Genomic DNA, 19,348 nt, shown 5'->3' with positions numbered 1-19,348 from the left:
ATAAAACTCAAAGACCAAACAGATAGCGTGTGTTGATTCAATGTTTTTGTTAGTAAGAGTGATCTTGAGCACCTTTTAAATGTACAGTTGACTTTGAAAGTCACCTGCCATGTGAAGGCTACCTGTTAATGTCTACAATCCACCAAGGGGAAGCTCAAGCGAAACAGAGAACAGAGACATTCAAATCACTCCCCAACCCAGATGAAGTGGTAGGTTACTGTTATCAGCAGAAGGTACAGCTGTTGCTCCTAAAAAAATGTGTTTAAGATGGTGTGATTGATAATGTAATATTGACAAACAACACAAATATGATAGTTATTCAAAATAGATGACCTCACTACATAGACAGCTTTAGATGACTTTAACAACCAATGTCAACAAACAGACAGTAGATAATATAATGCAATGTACAACATCTTGTAGATGTGTGAACAAATAACGACTATATGCTATAACATTCTGTATATTTAAATTGATCACACACGGACCCTAATGAAAGCATTTTCGAGGAAAATGGTCAGCGCCTCCAGAATGTGTCGATAAAGGGTTTTTTTCTGTATCTCGGTATTATTTAGCAAGTGGCTTCGTGCACATTGGCAACAACTGTAAATGCATGTTTAAACGATAGAACTGTGGCACGTTTTTAAACTATCATATTTTACGATATTATAAAGGCTTTACTTTACTATTGAGGCGTTCAGGAGTCAGCCATGAATAAACGACATACCGGTATTTACAATGTTTGTTATTAAAACATAAGCAGCTGAACTATCAACATATGACCGTAGATTCTACCAATCAACGAGCTCCTCTAGACCATTTAAAAACGAAGTGCCGGTCAGCGCGCAACGATCTAGTGGGTGTGTTCGATTAGAAAACCCAACGTACCATCTGATACGTCTATTATTCCGGCTAAGCTGGGCGGGGTTAGGAGAAGTCAGAACCAACCAATACCTTCATTTGTCAACCGACTCAACACCGTACACCCGCGTGCACCACGGGTGCATGAATCAAACCCATCCAACAGGGGGGCAATCATCTGATAGGAAAACACGGAACCAATACACTCTATAATCCTTAATTTAAGAGTATTGTGCCCACGAAGTGTTAACAGCGCGAGAGCAAACTCTACGGTAGTGTGTTTTAAGGTATTAAAGTAAATTGAAATAACGTATAAGGCGTTAACTCTACTCTAACAGTGTCCAACAGGCATGTAACTCCTTCAAACCGATACAAATGAGCTGTATCGATGTAGTAAAATCAACTATAAACACAATCAGTATTGGCATGTGGAATTAAATGATAAATTGTGTATTTGCGTGCACAATCACCCACTGGTTGTAAAAACGAGTGTAGGTTTGTGAGTGTCTACATTTCGAAGCGGAGGTACACAGTCTCTTGCTGTCACTTCGCGTCTCCAACAAGATAATTCGTCTTTGAGTTCAACGAGTGGAGAGTGGACATGAACTGAAAGACGAGGAATCCATTGCGAGCATATTTGGCGTGAGGAAGCCCTTTAAAAAAACAACAACACAACATTTCAGCTGGAGTCATAACGAAGATGCAACGATGACTCAACCACAGCTGAATGAGTTCATTCCTCCTCCGGAGTGCCCTGTTTTTGAGCCCAGCTGGGAGGAATTCGCCGACCCTTTTGCGTACATCAACAAAATACGACCTATTGCAGAGAAAACTGGCATCTGCAAGGTCCGACCTCCGCCGGTGAGTATTTCTTCATTTTGATAGTTATTCGGGGCTTCTTTTTTCTTTTGGCGTGGTGAGTTGGCCTCCGCTGCTGTTGTTAATTTAGCAGGCAAAGTTGTGTTTTTAGACAGCTTTCAACATGGCGGATTGCGGCTCTCCCGAGTTGAATCGTCAGCTAGCCGGAGCCTGGACTGTGTTGTGTTTGCAACAACGAAGTGGAGCTCTATCACATGATTACATCGGTGTCTTAGATCAAGTTTTGAAACCTCCGAACAGCCAGACGGGTATTTATTACAACAGTCATCTTTAAGAGCATGCTTTCTAAAAATAAAAAAAATTCAACCGTTGAAGTTTGCCTGTATTCAAATATAAAGGAAAGTGTTTACGTATGAAACGCTTCCTGGACTGGTCGCACGGAAATTAGCTCACCGAGATTTAAACTAATAATTTGAGCTGTTGCATTTTTAAACAGTTAGTTGGATGTATAGCGTAACTTTCCCAACGGGATTTGAAGGATTTAGCCAGTATGAGGTAACCAACGGCTAACGTTAATCGGGCCCGTTTAAAGCTGCAGTTGTGACATGTACCGTCAACGTTTCTAACGTTACGTACGTGCTCGATGACCAACTGTTTATAGAGAGAAGAGACTGTTTAACGGCACAACGGTCACTGCGTTTCCTTATTTTAAAATCATAGCTTTCATAGCTTTAAAAACTATTTCAGATTGTTGACATCTTTTTTTTTTTAGCTAACTTGCAGAATAACGTTATATCGTTATTATTACAATTGTCGGGCTTCATTTATTTTGTCTTATTGAGGGTCATTTTTGCCATCATCCACACCTAACGGTCACATATTATCAGGACAGAAAGTAGATGAAGTAACGTTTGTAATAGACTTTCTAAAATGGACACAGTTGAAATGTATCTCACAATGAGCTTAATTATGTTTGGATGGGAGAGGAAATATATTTATTCAAGGGTGTGTCCAAGCTTCCATGCCAATTAGATGGAGGGCAAATACTGTGGAATAATAATTATAATGGGTGATTCTCTCATGTTGTAATAATAATATTACCTTGAATGATGACATGGTTTTTTGGCAGTTACCAATGTATCACTTTAAAAACATTGAGGTCAAGGATGCAAATTGTTAACATCGACTCCCAGTTGAAATAAGGAAGTGTGTGTGTGTAAGCCTATTCATGGGCCAAACAGGACGGGTAGTGCTGCAATATAACCCAAAAAAAGGGTGGGGAGTGGGGACTGCTTGGTGTTTGCTCTTCCAAAAGAAACATTATTTTAAAGTGCACAGCTCATGTACACAAAAGAAGGCAGTGGCAAAAGCTTTGAGCATAGATTAGAAGCTGATCGGCGAGGTCTACCTTTATACTAGATGTACCGGAGGAACTGTTGGTTATCCTAGTATTTATAAGTCAAACCCCACCATTTGTCCCACACTGTGCACCATTGTCTGAAGCCCTGTGTCATGCACCAGTATTTCTACTGGATATATTTAGACTCCAGGGTGGTTTGTGGGGCCAAACAAACCAATAACAACAATCTTAAATCCTTCAGCCATATGAATCTGAGCTCATGAGAGTTGATTGCTTTTAAAGCAACATTGAAGTGCATCATTTTAATGTTTGTATGAGGGCATCCTGGAGACTTGTATGGCAGAGGTTCATACAGTGTACATGTTACGTCCTGTGTTTTTTAGATATGATCTGGCCTGAGATCTCCTTTTCTTTGTTTAATTTTTCTCTAAATTCAACAAAAATATGTTGTTTTTTTAGAAGGGAAGAAGTCATTGCACCACAATCAGTTTTGTCTGGATGCATGGTCAGTATTTCCTCCACAATTTTGCTCGCGTCTTATTTTTACTGTCGATGTTAGTGGCACATATGCAAATGATTTTCATCTTGAGGCAGTTTGTGGTTAGCTTCTCACCACTCGTATTTGTCATTTTGTGCGCGTCAAAAGGCTTGTCCTTTTCACACCAAAATTACACTTGTACTCTTAACTGGTGTGGTCAGACTTTAAAAAAAAAAAAAAAGAAGCCCTGTGCAGTTCCATATGTTTAAAAGCGATTGTTTTCTTTTGTGCCAGGACATTTGTGGTTGTGAACCAGCTTTGTCTACAGATAAGGTTGTGTTAAAGCGACTGTTGTTATCTCTACTCTGACCAGCATTTCTATCCTAGTAAGATTAAAAAGCCTTTCTAGACCCAGTAAATCTTTTAACGTTTCATAGTGCTAATAGGTGGTCAGTTATAATGAAAATGCTGACTATTTTAAAAGTGAACTATGTGCTTCTGTACCCATTAAGAAACATTGTGATGGTTGACTTGGATCCAGAACTGTAGCTTCGTTTCCAGGCTCGGCCGAAGCAGGTCACATGATCTGTTCTTCACATCTCACGTGCCAATTTGGCACATTCAACTTTTCAATTCAATAATGTAGTGTCAGCTCTAAGATGTCAACTTTAAAGCAAAAGTTGATATCTTCATTTGCTTCTTATACACATGTGATAACAAGTTGATGTATCTCATCCTCTACAAATTACTCTGTACTACAAGTGAATGGGGAAAATACTTCAATATGAAAAAATTGAGAGCAAATATTAAAATCCAAATAGTCGATGTAGGTGGTTGCTAGTTATTGCTTTAGACTAGTTATCTAATTAGAAATAAATCTTTCCCGTGCCAACAAAGCTGCTACGAGCCCATTCAGTTCATCTCATTTAGATTGGTATGTGGCCTGGTTTTTCTGAAAGCCCAAACGCAGTGTTGAGCCCCGAATCTGAGCCATTAGGACAACGTAACATCCATTCAGTGCTGTTGCAGAGCAGGTGTGGCTTTACACATTTTAAGTTTATGGATTTATTTAGAGTTTATAGATTTGGGTGTTCATTTTAACACAGTAGACATATTTCTGACATACTTTTTGAAGGGCAAATGTGAAACCTGAAACTCATCTCTAGCATTTCTGTCTGTTCCACAGTGTCAGAAATAACTCTGTGATGTTGGGAATCTTTAAAGAAAATAAACTATAATTTGAACTGATTTATAGTTTTGTCAATACTAATAACGGCTCTTGAACTACTAAAGTAGCAATCAGTCTATCCTATGACAGCATATCAACTTCATTTCAGCCAGTACAGCATGTTTTCCATCACACTCAAGGAAACAATTTCACAAGTTGTTTGTCTCTCATTTATATTCTCACTGATGACAAATCAGCAGGAGTGTGTTCTCACACATCCTGTCGTTAAACACATTTTCATTCTCTGGCTTTTAACTCACTTTGAGAGTTACCATTCTATATTATTGTCTTTTAAACATGTCTTTTGTGTTGTGTGGTTTTTGCTAGATTTTCATTGTACAGCACTTTGGTCTCATGTGCTTTATAAATACTTTTGGATTTAAAGATGTAAAACTGAGATTATCTTGCTGACTCTTGAGCCACCACTGACACCATGTTTTCTAGTCTTACAGGAAGTGGTGCGGTCTAGTGTGAGTAGGTGTGCAAGTGCGTTAATACCAGACATGTCTTTGTGTAGTCTGTCAGTAAGACAGATGGTGTTGTTAAACATAGCGACGGGCAGCAAGATGAAATTGTTGTGTATTTCTTTGTGGGATAGTTGTTATTTGATAAATGAGACAAACATTTGAAGACTTTTTTTTTTTTTTTTTTTTTTTTTTTTAATTGTTAGTTAAAAAAAATCGCCCCTAATAATGCAATGCAGCTGACCTGAAATCACATAAATCTTGTTTCCCACATAGTTTTGTTCATGGAAAACAAAAACAAACACAAATCAACATTTAATCAACCATTATTACCGTAGATGCATCTTTGCATGTTTGCACAGACACGCTCTCACTTCCTGTATGTCTGCCTTTTAATAACCGTCTGTTGGTTTGCTAGAATAATAGCAGTCTATGATGTGCATACTGGGTGTGCAGTCAGGATTAGTTTTAGATGTTTACTCTGTATTGACTACAGGCAGGCTTTTTATTTGGGTCAAGAACTCAGTGAAATTATACTCCAACCTGTATTAAAGAAAGAAAAGTCTGGTACTCTGAATAGATTACTTGTTTAAGGAAAAAGTTCAGAGCAATCCGACAGTACTGTCCTGCAGCTTGAAGTCAAACTCACTAGTGCACCAAATATTTGGCTGAAAATAATCCGCAACGTTAAACCAAAACCCGTTGGGTTTTGGTGAAGGAGGCTTCCTTTGAGTGGTTTGACTTAAACCACTACTTCGCTTCGGGCCTTGTTGAGCATGCTGTACTTTTACTGACAAACAACATTTAGATTCAAAGACTTTTGTTTCAGTGTAACCATCAAAGAGTTGGTGTCATTTTGCTTCATGAAATGTTTTTTGTTTTTCTTCTCTCAGGAATGGCAGCCACCATTTGCCTGTGATGTGGACAGACTGAAGTTCACACCAAGGATACAAAGACTTAATGAGTTAGAGGTACATTCAATATGTTTTGTATGTTTAATGCATTTAAAATGCAGTACGCGTAAATTTGGTAAATATAAAATCCTTTCTATTGATTATTTATAAATGATGAAATGTTAAATACACAATATTAACTTTTGTTTCTCTGTGTTTTTAGGCTCAGACCAGAGTCAAGTTGAACTTCCTGGATCGAATAGCGAAATTCTGGGAGTTTCAAGGATGCACTCTGAAAATCCCTCACGTGGAAAGAAAGATTTTGGATCTTTACCAGCTGAATAAAGTGTGTGCAAATCCTTGCTGCTGTTTAAAATCGGGACAGAGGCATGTTATTAAAGATAACCTACAGACTAAATGCATCATTTCTTTCTTCCCAAGCTGGTGAATGAAGAAGGAGGCTTTGATGCCGTCTGCAGAGAGCGGCGCTGGACTAAGATATCCGTCAAGATGGGCTTTGCTCCAGGCAAGGCTATCGGCTCTCATCTGCGGGCCCACTATGAGAGAATCCTCTACCCATACAACCTGTTCCAGACTGGAGGCAATCGGCCCGTACGTCGCTTATCTTTTCTTTGACCAGTAGAGCAGCAGTAGCGAGAATTGTTAAACTAATTGTTTGAAATTGAGTCGATGTTCATCGGAAGAATTCATAGTCAATTTATGTGCCTTTTCTTTTTAAGCTACACTGTTGTTATTATTATAAACCATAGGTAGTGACTAGAGCTCCCGCTCTACCTGCTTAATACACAGTATTATTATTATTATTATAGTTGACAACATTATAATTTGGATTCAGCAGATAATTAATAAAAGTATTAAAATGTTTTGCCACAGAAAAGATCTTAGTGCATTTCTGCACCACACCATTGAAAGATCTGTAATTGTCTTGTTAATGCAATGTGTCCTGGAATTAGATTCACTGATGCTGCCAGTGTCCTAAAACTAGAACTGACAAGCACAAATCACTGGGAGCTCCTTTTAAATGTAAGGAACACACTGCTAAGATTTGTCTGAAGCTCCATACTTTCATAAGAGCTTTTCTTGTGTTTGGTGTCTTTGAAGAGGTTTAATGATGGGACTGGTAGGAGGAGATTATATTGTATGTTGATATTATATAATTGGAGAATGTCAGAGTTTGTTAATTTGTTTTAAATGTAGAAAAAAAAGAGGCTTCGTAGGTTTTTGTTGCAGTTAGTTTTTACTCGGGGTAGTTCAGTGTCTAGTGTATTTTTATTCACGTTCCCCTACTTGTCTTTGCAGAGAGCCACCTTGACCAATGACACTAAAGATAAGGAGTACACCCCTCACGACCTGCCGCAGCGGCAGTCTGTCCAGCCTCAGGAGACCTGCAGCATTGCTCGCCGTGCAAAACGCATGAAATCTGAAGTCAGTCCAATCTCTCTCTGTCTCTCTCTCTCTCTCGCTCTCTCGCTCTGTGTTCGTTCATAAATCTGGATAAAGTACAACCAGTTCTAACAAATCTATATATTGTGACTGTGGCTATATTTCACTTTTGATAGTGAAGCTATCGGTACATGTTTTTGACACCAATTGTCTCGGTTAAAAGAGTAATCCTCATATCTTATTGAGGGCCTGTTGTTCGCTCTGTCTCTGTTTCTCACTCACTCACCGTGACTTCAACAGAGAGGCAGTTTTAAAACCGAACCAGGGGAAGTTTGCGAGAATCGTCCCAATCTCAGGAGGAGGATGGGAACCTATGTTGGCAAACAAGAACCTGGTAAGAACAAAGCAGCAGTGCTGCTTGCTTTGTAAAGGAAAAGGGGGGATTGTGTCAGATGTGACCAGTGACATTATTGGAGATTCTTAAAGCTTTCAATGAGTCTTCCTCTGTGTCTTTCAGTGAGGATGGCCGTCACTGAGGTGAAACGGGAGCCCATCAAACACGAGGATCCAGCGGATTATAAAGAAGAAACTCTATTGGATAAGAGACCTCCCTCGAGTAAAGTAAGTATATTATTTTGTATGTAAATGTTGGCTTACGTCACTATAATTGTGCCAGTAAAAAAAACATATATCCATGCTGTGGTTTTGTACGGTGCTGTACATTATCAGAGAGAATATCTGAACAATCGCTGAACAAAGGCAGTGCTCACAATGATCCTGTCTCCTCAGATAGACCAGTACATGTGCCTTGTTTGTGGCAAAGGGACTGCTGAGGACCGCCTGCTGTTGTGTGACGGCTGTGATGACAGCTATCACATCTTCTGTCTGATCCCTCCCCTCCACGACGTTCCCAAAGGCGACTGGAGATGTCCCAAGTGCCTGGCTCAGGTGAGCAAACCCTCTGGGAGCTGAATCCCGGCAGAGAAGCTCATAATTGGGAATAAGAGAAGAATCATCTGCCTGATATTCACAAATATAATACAACTTCCAAGTGTTTCCCGACTTAATTTTCATCTTTTTTTCCCCTTTTTATTTTACAGGAATGCAGCAAACCACCTGTTGCTTTTGGGTTTGAGCAGGCCAGCAGGAGCTACACCCTCCAGGCTTTTGGAGACATGGCCGATTCCTTCAAGTCGGATTATTTCAACATGCCAGTTCATGTGAGTTTGCATCACTTGTTCATTGATAACCGAGTGGTTTCCATTCTACTCAAGACTCGGACTACAGGAGTTTTGGGTTGTTTTGGGAGAAATCTGGTCTCGGACCTTGGTCGGTAGCGATGTTCGGCCGAGATTATAAAGTAATGTGAGGGGTTTACAGATCCAGTCCTAAAACTCCTGAACTGTTCGTAGCCCCGATTCATTTCAAACATGTTTGCGTGTCGAGTTAAAGTCTGAATTGTAAAGTAGTTTTCCCCAAAACTGTAATGACCCGTGCTATAATATGATACAAAACTTAACATGTTTGACTCAGTGGAAACAAAATATTCCAATAATTTGAAATGCATCTATTTATATCGCAAAAATGTTTTCTGAGCAGATTTTGGAAGATCTTTGAGGACATCAGTTCTGAACTCTCTGTTACTTCTGTTTTATTACCTTGGCCTGTAACAAAGGAATGCTGTGACACACTTCCAGAGAGAGTCCTTTTTGTCGTATCAGATGCTGTTCCCCCTCTCACACTCGACACATCCTGTGAACACACTCTTACTGCACAGACAGAGTGAAAGAGGTGAAGAGGTCTGGCTCAGGGGGGAGCAGCAGGAAGTAGTGGACTAGCTAGTTTGAGACGTAAAGTGTTTTCAAGCTGAATTCCTGAAAAAGACGACGTTCTTGTCATTGGTCCCAGCAGATACATTCTGACATGTGTGCAGTGAAAACACTTTTCTTAATCTGTTTGAACTTGGGATCAAACTAGCTTCGGTTTCTAGACTCGGGTGACCGTGGCACACGATTACACCACGTCACCTCCTTATGTCTCTTTAGATGGTTCCCACTGAGCTAGTGGAGAAGGAGTTCTGGCGTCTAGTCAGCACCATTGAGGAGGACGTCACTGTGGAGTACGGAGCAGACATCGCCTCCAAGGAGTTTGGGAGTGGTTTCCCTTTCAGTAACAGCCATTTTGAAGTCACCCCTGAGGATAAGGTACTATTTGTCTGCTGGTTTGAGGATGGTGTTTTATATTTGTCTACGGCAGAATACATTGACCCCATGATGAGCTGTCTTCAACTTAATTCATTGATTCAAATTGAACTTTACTGGAAATGAATTAAAGATATGTAAACCTTGTCACCTTAACAATAAATAAGAAAACTATATGTGGTTATGGGATGTAACGGGTGACATTTATAAAATACTTTACCTCCACAACCTTCAAAAATTGATTTTTCTTTCTTGTTTTTTTCACATAATGTTGGGCTTTTCAATACAACCTTCAGTATTTCCTAAAGCAATGTAGGTTTTTAGTTGTGTTGCTGGGGAAAAAAAACAACGGCACTGAAATACTGTAACAGCTGCTGAACTAGTCTTTTTAATCGGTAAGAAGTCAAGTGGATTGAGACCTGTGTCTGACCTGCAGCATTACCTGAGCAGCGGATGGAACCTGAACAACATGCCGGTGCTGGACTCCTCTGTGCTGAATCACATTACAGCCGACATCTGTGGGATGAAGTTACCCTGGCTGTATGTGGGGATGTGCTTCGCCTCCTTCTGCTGGCATATTGAGGACCACTGGAGCTACTCCATAAACTATCTTCACTGGTAGAGTGCACTCTCTAAGCTCGATCGTGTATCTGTTATAGTGATTTTTAATGCAGAAGTTTGACTGGCTTAAGTGTTTTTCACTGATACTTTTGACCATTTTTGCAGGGGGGAGCCAAAGACATGGTATGGGGCTCCTGGTTATGCCGCAGAGCACCTCGAGTCGGTCATGAAGAACCTGGCACCTGAGCTGTTTGAGTCCCAGCAAGACCTCCTCCACCAGCTGGTCACCATCATGAATCCCAACACGCTGATGAACAACGGCGTCCCGGTAACCTGCTCTGAATGTTACACTCATTAATTAATCGTCACATTCAAATGTCTGAAACAAAGAGGTCTTCATACACCAAGTGTGAAGATGAAGTTCCTTACTTTTAAATATTACACATCATAGTTGCACAAAAAGTCAGTTAAATCAAAGTAGCTAAAGAAAACGTCCACATGTTGCAGTGTCGTGCCATTTTTTGGTAAAATATCTTTTGATAGCCATATATAAATCAAGACATCAGAACTTTGCTTTGTTCAACATGGTTATTATAAAAACATGGACTGTTAAACACTTACAGCTTGTCATTTCTTAATCTTAATTTTCTTACTGATGACCAGATCTATCGCACCAACCAATGTGCCGGGGAGTTTGTCATTACTTTCCCCAGAGCTTACCACAGTGGATTCAACCAGGGCTTCAACTTTGCTGAAGCTGTCAACTTTTGCACCATGGATTGGGTAAGAAATCAGCAACCCGATCATTTTCTACTTGTCTTGCTGTAAAGTCATGTTCATGCAGTAGGAGTTCTGTTTATTCGATGTCACTGATAAATATGTTTTGCTCCAGCAGAGATATTTACGTATGCTTATAATAAATGGTGAAAAATTGTATAATATTACATTACAGTCATTTAGCAGACAGTTTTATCCAAAGCGACTTACAATTCAGATTTTGTCACATTCATACACCGTAGGCACAGCTACGGGAGCAATTTTGGGGTTAAGTGTCTTGCTCAAGGACACATCGACATGCAACTAGCGGAGTTGGAGCCGGGGGTTGAACCGCCGATCCTCTGATTGTCGTTATAATGATAGCTTTATTTGTATAGCACCTTTCTTGTCGAGATGCAGCCCAAAATAGTTTACGAAACAGGATTAAAAACTATTTTATAGACCCCTAATACAGATTATAAGGTATACAAATCTGATATGCAAGTACAGAAGCATGTTGTTGATATTATATGTATTTTTCGGCTTTAATATTTCCCGTTGGCCCATCGCTCCTCAACTCAAACCTGTCTATATATTTGCAGATGCCCATCGGCCGTAAATGTGTGGCACACTACCGCCAGCTGAGCCGGTACTGTGTCTTCTCACACGACGAGATGGTTTGTAACATGGCCTATAAAGCAGACATGATGGATGTCAACCTGGCGTTCACAGTGCAGAAGGAGATGACCGTCATGGTCCAAGAAGAAGAACAACTGAGAGAGAAGATTAATAAGTTGGTGAGGATCTTTTGTGTCTGTTTTTTTTATTCAATGATTCAATGATAGCAGGATGCAGGTTTAATATTTCAGCACATAGTGAGTTAACAGGACACAATGACTTTATTTCCTCTATGGTCTAAAATATGGAAGCGAAACACATTTGAACAATTGCAAATTGTTCAAATGATAGCTCTGAATCCCTTCATTTTTCAGTTTGTAGTATTAGCTCCTGTGGGGCAGTAATAGCAAAGCAGGTACACCCGTAATCACGTCATCAAGAATACATTAGTGGACACTTTGAGACTGTTGTTTGTCTGCACAGCTCTCTAATTTAGTTCCTCTGCAGCTCAAATTACTGAATTTCTTTTGTTGTTTCTTTCCCCAGGGTGTGGTGCAATCTCGACAAGTGGATTATGAGGTGCTCCTCGATGAGGAGCGGCAGTGCTGCAAGTGTCGAACCACCTGCTACCTGTCTGGCATCACCTGTGCCTGCAGTCCTGGCAAGATGGTGTGCCTGTACCACACCCGGGACCTCTGCGCCTGTCCTCATAGCAACCTTACACTCCAGTGAGTCTTCAGTAACCACAACAACTGATCATACTTGCTCACTTCTGAATTGTACTTGTTTTGTTTTGAGTACTATTATGAATTGTCTGCATCAGCTAAGCTACTTCAAGGGCATCCTAAAGACTCCTCAGGTGTTTCCTAAATGATATCTTACAAAAAGGTTGTATTTTTGTATTCAATTTGAATAGAGTGACGAAAATACATTCGCTGAAATGAACAGCTGCTTCATATTTCTGGACACAATTCGCAAAGAAATTGACACCCAGAAGAAAAGTACGAGAATCAAACTGGTAGAAATGTGCAAGCACGGGGCACTTTATTAGTTGCGTCAGCAAAAATTAGCCCTGCTTTCAGTTTCTGCCTGAAATTAATATTTATATCAGACTAACTTACATCAGGAAAGTAAATGTGCAGTTTCTGAGACAGTGGCACGGGAATATGTGATGCAAGATAATTTCACAAGTTTTAATCAGATTATATGATTTAAAACATCATAATCCTGATGGCTCTTACAATATACACTTTCTGTTTTCTAATTGTCATTTCACATTTGGCAGTAGGTAGAAGACATATTTATTGGAACTTTATTGGTTATCATTGTATAGTCATTGCCTCATTTTGTCTTTCCTTGCAGTTACAAGTTTACACTGGACGAGTTGTATCCAATGATGGAGTCAGTGAAGCTGCGTGCAGAGTCCTATAAAGACTGGCTCTGTAGTGTGGAGGACATCTTGGAGAACAAAGGAAACAAGAAAAGAAGTTAGTCAATGGGGGGGGGGGGGAAAGCTAAATACTACAAAACTAATTCATCCAAAATATGTCCTTCTGATTTTAAGGGATACACTCATTGCTACTCTGCTGTCCGGCCACACTGTATCATCTTACTTCCTCTTCATATTTCATACTTTCTAAAAGTTTGTACTGCTTTCTGGTCAGGTTTGGAAGAGCTTCACAGCCTGGTGGAGCTGGCAGAAACAAAGGCCTTCCCACAAATCAGCCTCCTGGGTCAGCTACGCACAGTCGCCTCAGAGGCTGATAAAGTTGCTGTGATGGCCCAACAGCTTCTCAATGGAAAGAGGCAGACGAGGTACGACATTAAGAGATTTTCACGGGTTTATTTTTGCTGTTTAAGACAATTCTGTCATTTGATATTTATAGATGTGCTTATTTTTTATTTGTATATCAGGTATCGTTCTGGAGGAGGAAAGTCTCAAAACCACAACGAGTTGACCGTTGAGGAGCTGAGGTCTTTTGTCCGACAGTTCGACAACTTGCCGTGCAACATCCGGCAGGCTCCTTTACTAAAGGTTAGAGAGTTTGGATTAGAAACATTAACTTCTTGACGACTTAAATCTTAAAGTTGAATTGGTAACTTTGAAATAAACAGCTCAAATTAAAGCTTGTCTGTGTCATTACACTTTCACATTGAAATCTAATAATGTCTGAACATAATATGTGAATTTGGCTTCATTTTAGAATGTAAGTCTTGTCTCAGTAGACAAATATCCATCCCTAAATGCCTGTTTAATGTGGCCCCCAGGACCTGTTGACCCGGGTGGATGACTTCCAGCGGCGCAGCGAGCGTCTCCTCTCTGATGAGTCGCCCAGCCCACTGGAGCTGCAGGACCTGCTGGACGAGAGCCTGGGCCTGGACGTGGAGCTGCCCCAGCTGCCCTTGCTGAGGGAGAGACTGGAGCAGGCCCGCTGGCTGGAAGCCGTGCAGCAAGCCAGCAGCCGGCCAGAAAGCCTCTGCCTGGACACCATGAGGAGGCTGATAGACCAGGGCGTGGGTTTGGCCCCTCACAGCTCTGTGGAAAGAGCCATGGCTCGTCTGCAGGAGCTGCTGACGGTGTCGGAGCAGTGGGAGGAGCGGGCGCTCAGCCTTATGGAAGCCAGGTGAGGACACTGAGCAGCACTGGGCCTTAGCTCGTATGGCCACAGCTTTTATCTTTTATCTCCCTGCTTGTGGTTTAGGTGGAGACAAAGAAAAGGATAAAGTAATTCAATGAAAATATGATCTATGTACCAGATTCAAAATCAGATACCATGACTTTTTCCCCATCACTGTTAAAAATATGATTCATAAAAAAAATGATGTAAAGGAATCTTTTTAAACAATAGTGTCACGGCTGTAAAAGATCAATTTACCATGAACAATTTAATAAACTACAGAAATGACCGTTCATTGCACATGAACAAACACACTACCCACCTCTTCCATAAACGAGCAGAAATCTGACTCTCGTCAAATTCAGGAATGGCTCAGTTTGGTTTCAGTTGTGAACTTACATCCTGCAACTTTATTAAAATAGCGTGAAGTCTGTATTGCTAAACAGTGAATTCATGCTTTGTTTTGTAAATTTACAATTAAAAAAAAAAAAAGAAGTGGTGTCAAAGACGGGAAAACGTGAAATCAGCTTTAACTTCAGACGGTGCCGAGTGAAATGTGCCACGTCTGCAGAGCTGGATCATGTTGGATAAAGAGGATCATGGTGTTGTGACAGTGTTTAACCCTCTCATGGCTCCACAGAGACTACCCACTGGAGAGCACCAGACTCTGCCATAGCAAGCACCTCGTATATGATCTGATACTTGATGTTTATATACATCTATCAGAAATGCAGTCTTATTTTGGTCGAGTTTAAAACTGAAACGCACAAGATAAAAGAGGACGTGACACTCTCATGAGACATTGTAAATAAGCCTGAACATGTAAACTGTATTTACTAAAGCTCATGTCTCTTCAAAGGCCGAATCGCAACATGGAAACACTCGATGCCGCGCTACATGAAGTGGAAAACATCCCTGCCTATCTGCCCAACTGCCTGCAGCTGAAGGATGTCGTCACCAAGGCCAAGAAATGGCTCCATGAAGCCGAAGCACTTCAGGTGAAATATACTTAAACTTAAACCATGCTTTATGATCTCAGCTCTTAACACTTGGCCTGCGATGGTCAGAGATGGTTGAATTTGGATTATAAATCTGGTGTCTGCCTGATTGCAGCTCGGGGGACGTATTCCTGTGCTGGACAGCCTCTCTGAGCTGCTCCTCAGAGCAGAGGCCATCCCAGTGATGCTCGAACCGCTGAGTCGACTAGAAGTCCTCGTCAGTGACGTCCAGACCTGGAAGGAGAGCGCAGCAAAGACATTCCTTCTGAAAAATTCACCTTTTTCTCTCCTTGAGGTAAACGGATGTTAGTGAGTGTGCTCAGTTCAAAGCTGTAGCACAGGACCAATAAATAATGTGTTTTTTTCATTTATGTTCTCAGGTGCTTTGTCCGAGATGTGATGTAGGTACCGGGCTTCAGAAATCGAGATCTAAAAAATCGAAAGAAGCCTCACAAATCAGTAGAAAATCTCCAACTAAACTGGATTCTCTGTGTGACGTGGACAGAGCTCTCTCCGAGAGCAAGGACTCTGCCTCTGCTGTGAGTGTAGATGCAGTATTCTTTTTCTCAGTCACAGTACAAGTAGCGGGGGGGGGGGGGGGGTTAAATTGTGATTGTGTGATATCCTCATCATGTTTCATCTTGTTTTAACGGTTACATTTGGTCTAAATTTGCAAGACACCCTACTGTCCTAAAATGCAGTGCAACCAGGAATACACTGGGACACATGTAGAATATTTACATTGTGTTGTTGTGACACCACAACTGTACCGAAATCTTGACGGCTCATTTAAAAGCAAAGTTTCTGAGTACGGGCTGTGTGTATTTCTCAATGGATTGAGTATTTTAATACGAACAGTTGCTCAGTAAAAAAAAAAAGACATGAACATTTCTGTTTTTACAATAAGGGACCTTAAATAGAGGGGCTCAAAATACACTCACACAAAACATCGTCAAAAGAAATACTAAATGATTTAATTAATTGAAAATGGCACCTATGTGGCATATTACGCAATGTTCCCTGTTCACTTCTGGGAGCTTTCAACTGTAAACGCTGTGAAGCATACTTTACATAAAAAAAACAAATGTATACCCCTGTATTGTTGAAACAATAAAGTCCCTGATCTACTATGGGAGCCACGGAGCAATAAAAGGCAGGATGGATGCTTCACAGAGTGAACAGGGAAACATGGGTTTATTATCACTCATGAACACTATTTCATGATGTGGTGATGCTACCTTGACAGCCCTAATTACAATCGTGTTCATGAGCGTAATCTGGTGTCAGATTGTAGAGTGAGATCGGTCTTTCATTTTTACTGATGAAGTTACATTTCCCTCCTTCACAGATGGTAACTCTCGCTGAGGTCCGCCAGAGGGAGATGGATATCTTGTTGGCTCTGCGTGCTTCAAACGAGTCCAAGCTTGTTCCCGCTGAAAACTGTTGTGCACTTAGTGTTTGCGTTTGCCAAAAGGCCCCTTCGGGTGCCATGATGCAGTGTGAACTCTGCCGAGAGGTTTTCCACTGCGGTTGCGTTACGACGACGGCAGACCTCGAGTACGGCCAAGCCTGGCTTTGCCCACTTTGCCAGCGGTCGAGGAAACCCCCCCTGGACAAGGTGCTGCCTCTGCTGGCGTCACTGCAGAGGATTCGTGTTCGGCTGCCAGAAGGGGACGCCCTGCGCTTCCTCATCGAAAGGACGGTGCGATGGCAGCACGGAGTTCAGCAGGCATGCACAGAGGGAGTGCTGAAGAAAGTGTCAAAGATGGTCAGTGGAACACACATTTTATAACTCCGTGTACATACAGTGCAATAGAAGAGTCTCTTGATTGTTGTCAAGCATACTTAAGTTGATTGTTTATTGTTTCAGGGGAAGGTTGGACCCGGAATATCTTCACATCTGACTCAGGAAATAAACGGTTCATTGTTCCATACAGAGCACCAGTCTGTTCCACTCCAGGGTCAGTGTAAACTCTTTAAGCACTCTGCATCCGAGCACACTTTGCATTTATCCTTTTGTATCTCGCCTCTGAACTCTCGGCCGCTCATCATATTTGTCACAGGTCTCGGCCCCGAGCTGGAGGAGCTGATGGTGGAGGGATTCCTACTGCAGGTCACTCTGCCTGAAACTGAGCAGCTGTACAAATACCTGCTGTACAAACTGGCCCCCCTGCTCTCACATAGCGCCCCTTGTGGGAGCATCACAGAACAGGACCAACGGTCACAGAGAGGGATCCCCCACCACAACAAGGTACTGAGGAATACAGCAAAGTGTGTTTCCTGCGGATCATATTCTCAATCACACTTATCATGACGTATCATTAATTATGATCTGTTTATTGTAATGTTTCTGCCTTTAACACAGAATGGAGTTTCCGGTCTCAAAAAGGAGGTGGCGAACGGTCAGAGCAAAAGGACCAAGCGGCGTAAGGAAAGCTCCGACTCGCAGCACAGCGAGAAGCCCAAGAAGTGCCGCAAAAAGAAGTCCAAGAAGAGCAAAGAGAGCATCGAAGAGAAGAGCGAAGACACCAAGTGGACGGGTTCTCCCACACACACCGTGTCTGACCCCGCTGCTTCAGATTCAGAGGAGGACTACTCACTGTGTGCTGCACCATGGTGCAGAGAGCCAGAGGCCGACGAGGTTTGTTTTACATCAGTCTACTTAATGTACTACATGCAGGAGTCTTAACTGATTTACTTCTTTTATTTTGTTGACATTTTTCTCACTCTCGTCTTACTGCTTCTCAGGTAAACTGGGTCCAATGTGACGGCAGTTGCAATCAATGGTTCCACCAGGTCTGTGTAGGACTTTCTGCTGAGCGAGCAGAGAAGGACGACTATATTTGCATAAGCTGCACACAGCCGGACTATGACCGAGGAGAATGAAGACCAAAAAGCGACTTTGAAGGATCAGCGGTTTTTGTTGCGAACCCCCAGCACTTAAGTGCACACCTGAACTCTGTGTGCTCCTGTGGCTTCTCCCCCTTTACCTTCAGGCTTGCCCGTAGTGAAAATGGTGCTCTTCACTGTTTTCTCCCAGAGTTACAAAAGACTTCTGTCACTGTTTTCGTCACGTGGCTGGTTTTTCAGCCAATCAACTAATCCTTTCTGAAACTTTCCAAGACTTGATGCAGATGTACAAAATTACAAAATGTTTTAACAGCGCAGGGATTTTTCAACCAAAAAAAAGTCAATTTGACATCACATTTTAGAACTGCTTTTCTTTTCTTTTTTACATGCATCTGAACAATGTGAAACTTCTTTTTCTTGTAGAGTAAATATTATTTATCTAAGCAATAACTGAACTGATTAATTGAGGTTCAGTTTTCACCTGAGCTATATTTGTGCTTATAAATTCTTTGAGAGAATGTCTTCTTGAAGCAAAACCCCTGAAGAATTGACATTTTAATCCTATGATATTGCACAATTCAATTAAAATTTGTGAACAGAATTTGAATCAGAAACTGGGGAGTGAGGACTGTATGTCTGAGCTATTTTATCTTATATGTGCAAAAGTTTGCATATGAATACTTATCCCTTATATCCCGTAACAAATAGTGTGGATCATTTTGCGCTGTCTGCAGAGGAAAGAAACTATGGCGTTGCTTAAGATTTGATTATGTTCACAAAATAAGAATGAACTGTCCAACATCAAAGGAATGTACATTTTGTTTTAGGGTGGATTTTCCCTTTTATGGTTTAGATGAAAATATTGTGTTGGACTTAGATTTAACAGACTGTGTGAACTATGACCTTTTTCTGCTCCTTTGGGTAAATAATATAATTCATATGTTGCAGTTTGCATTACAAAATAAAAAAAGTTTGTTCCCATATGCCTGAACTCGTCAATCTTTAGTGCCGAATGCCATACAGGTAAAATGTTGCCTTTGATTTAGATTTTGGTGGGTTGATTTGATCAATTTAAAATGTTAGGACCTCAAAACATAAGTAGGTAACAATTGTGTATGGAGAAATGAATGTCAGTGAATACAATTAAGGAACAAGATTTTATAAAATATTTTCGACAACACACTCATAATGAAATAGAATACTATCAATACTAATATTGATGACTACATACATGTATCT

At 41.0% G+C, this 19,348-nt stretch overlaps 1 protein-coding gene across 1 annotated transcript; it reads left to right on the top strand.

Annotated features, from left to right (window-relative positions):
• The first annotated feature begins 1,451 nt into the window (after nt 1-1,451).
• On the top strand, nt 1,452-19,083 carry kdm5ba (lysine demethylase 5Ba). The gene is made up of 27 exons (XM_079266474.1): nt 1,452-1,722; nt 6,104-6,181; nt 6,327-6,449; nt 6,545-6,715; nt 7,424-7,549; nt 7,808-7,901; nt 8,025-8,128; nt 8,297-8,455; nt 8,608-8,727; nt 9,553-9,711; nt 10,145-10,326; nt 10,435-10,597; nt 10,933-11,052; nt 11,628-11,822; nt 12,190-12,371; nt 13,006-13,130; nt 13,308-13,458; nt 13,558-13,678; nt 13,912-14,267; nt 15,121-15,259; nt 15,375-15,554; nt 15,640-15,798; nt 16,608-17,027; nt 17,130-17,220; nt 17,323-17,510; nt 17,625-17,900; nt 18,008-19,083. Exons 1-27 carry the CDS (start codon nt 1,570-1,572, stop codon nt 18,143-18,145), a joined length of 4,473 nt encoding a protein of 1,490 aa, XP_079122600.1. The 5' UTR covers nt 1,452-1,569; the 3' UTR covers nt 18,146-19,083.
• Nucleotides 19,084-19,348: the final 265 nt, after the last annotated feature.

The sequence above is a fragment of the Melanostigma gelatinosum genome, assembly GCF_949748355.1.
Source record: "Melanostigma gelatinosum genome assembly, chromosome: 3".
Classification (NCBI taxonomy): domain Eukaryota; kingdom Metazoa; phylum Chordata; class Actinopteri; order Perciformes; family Zoarcidae; genus Melanostigma; species Melanostigma gelatinosum.
The sequence above is the reverse complement of the archived record's forward strand: the minus strand, read 5'-3'. Positions and strand labels throughout refer to the sequence as shown.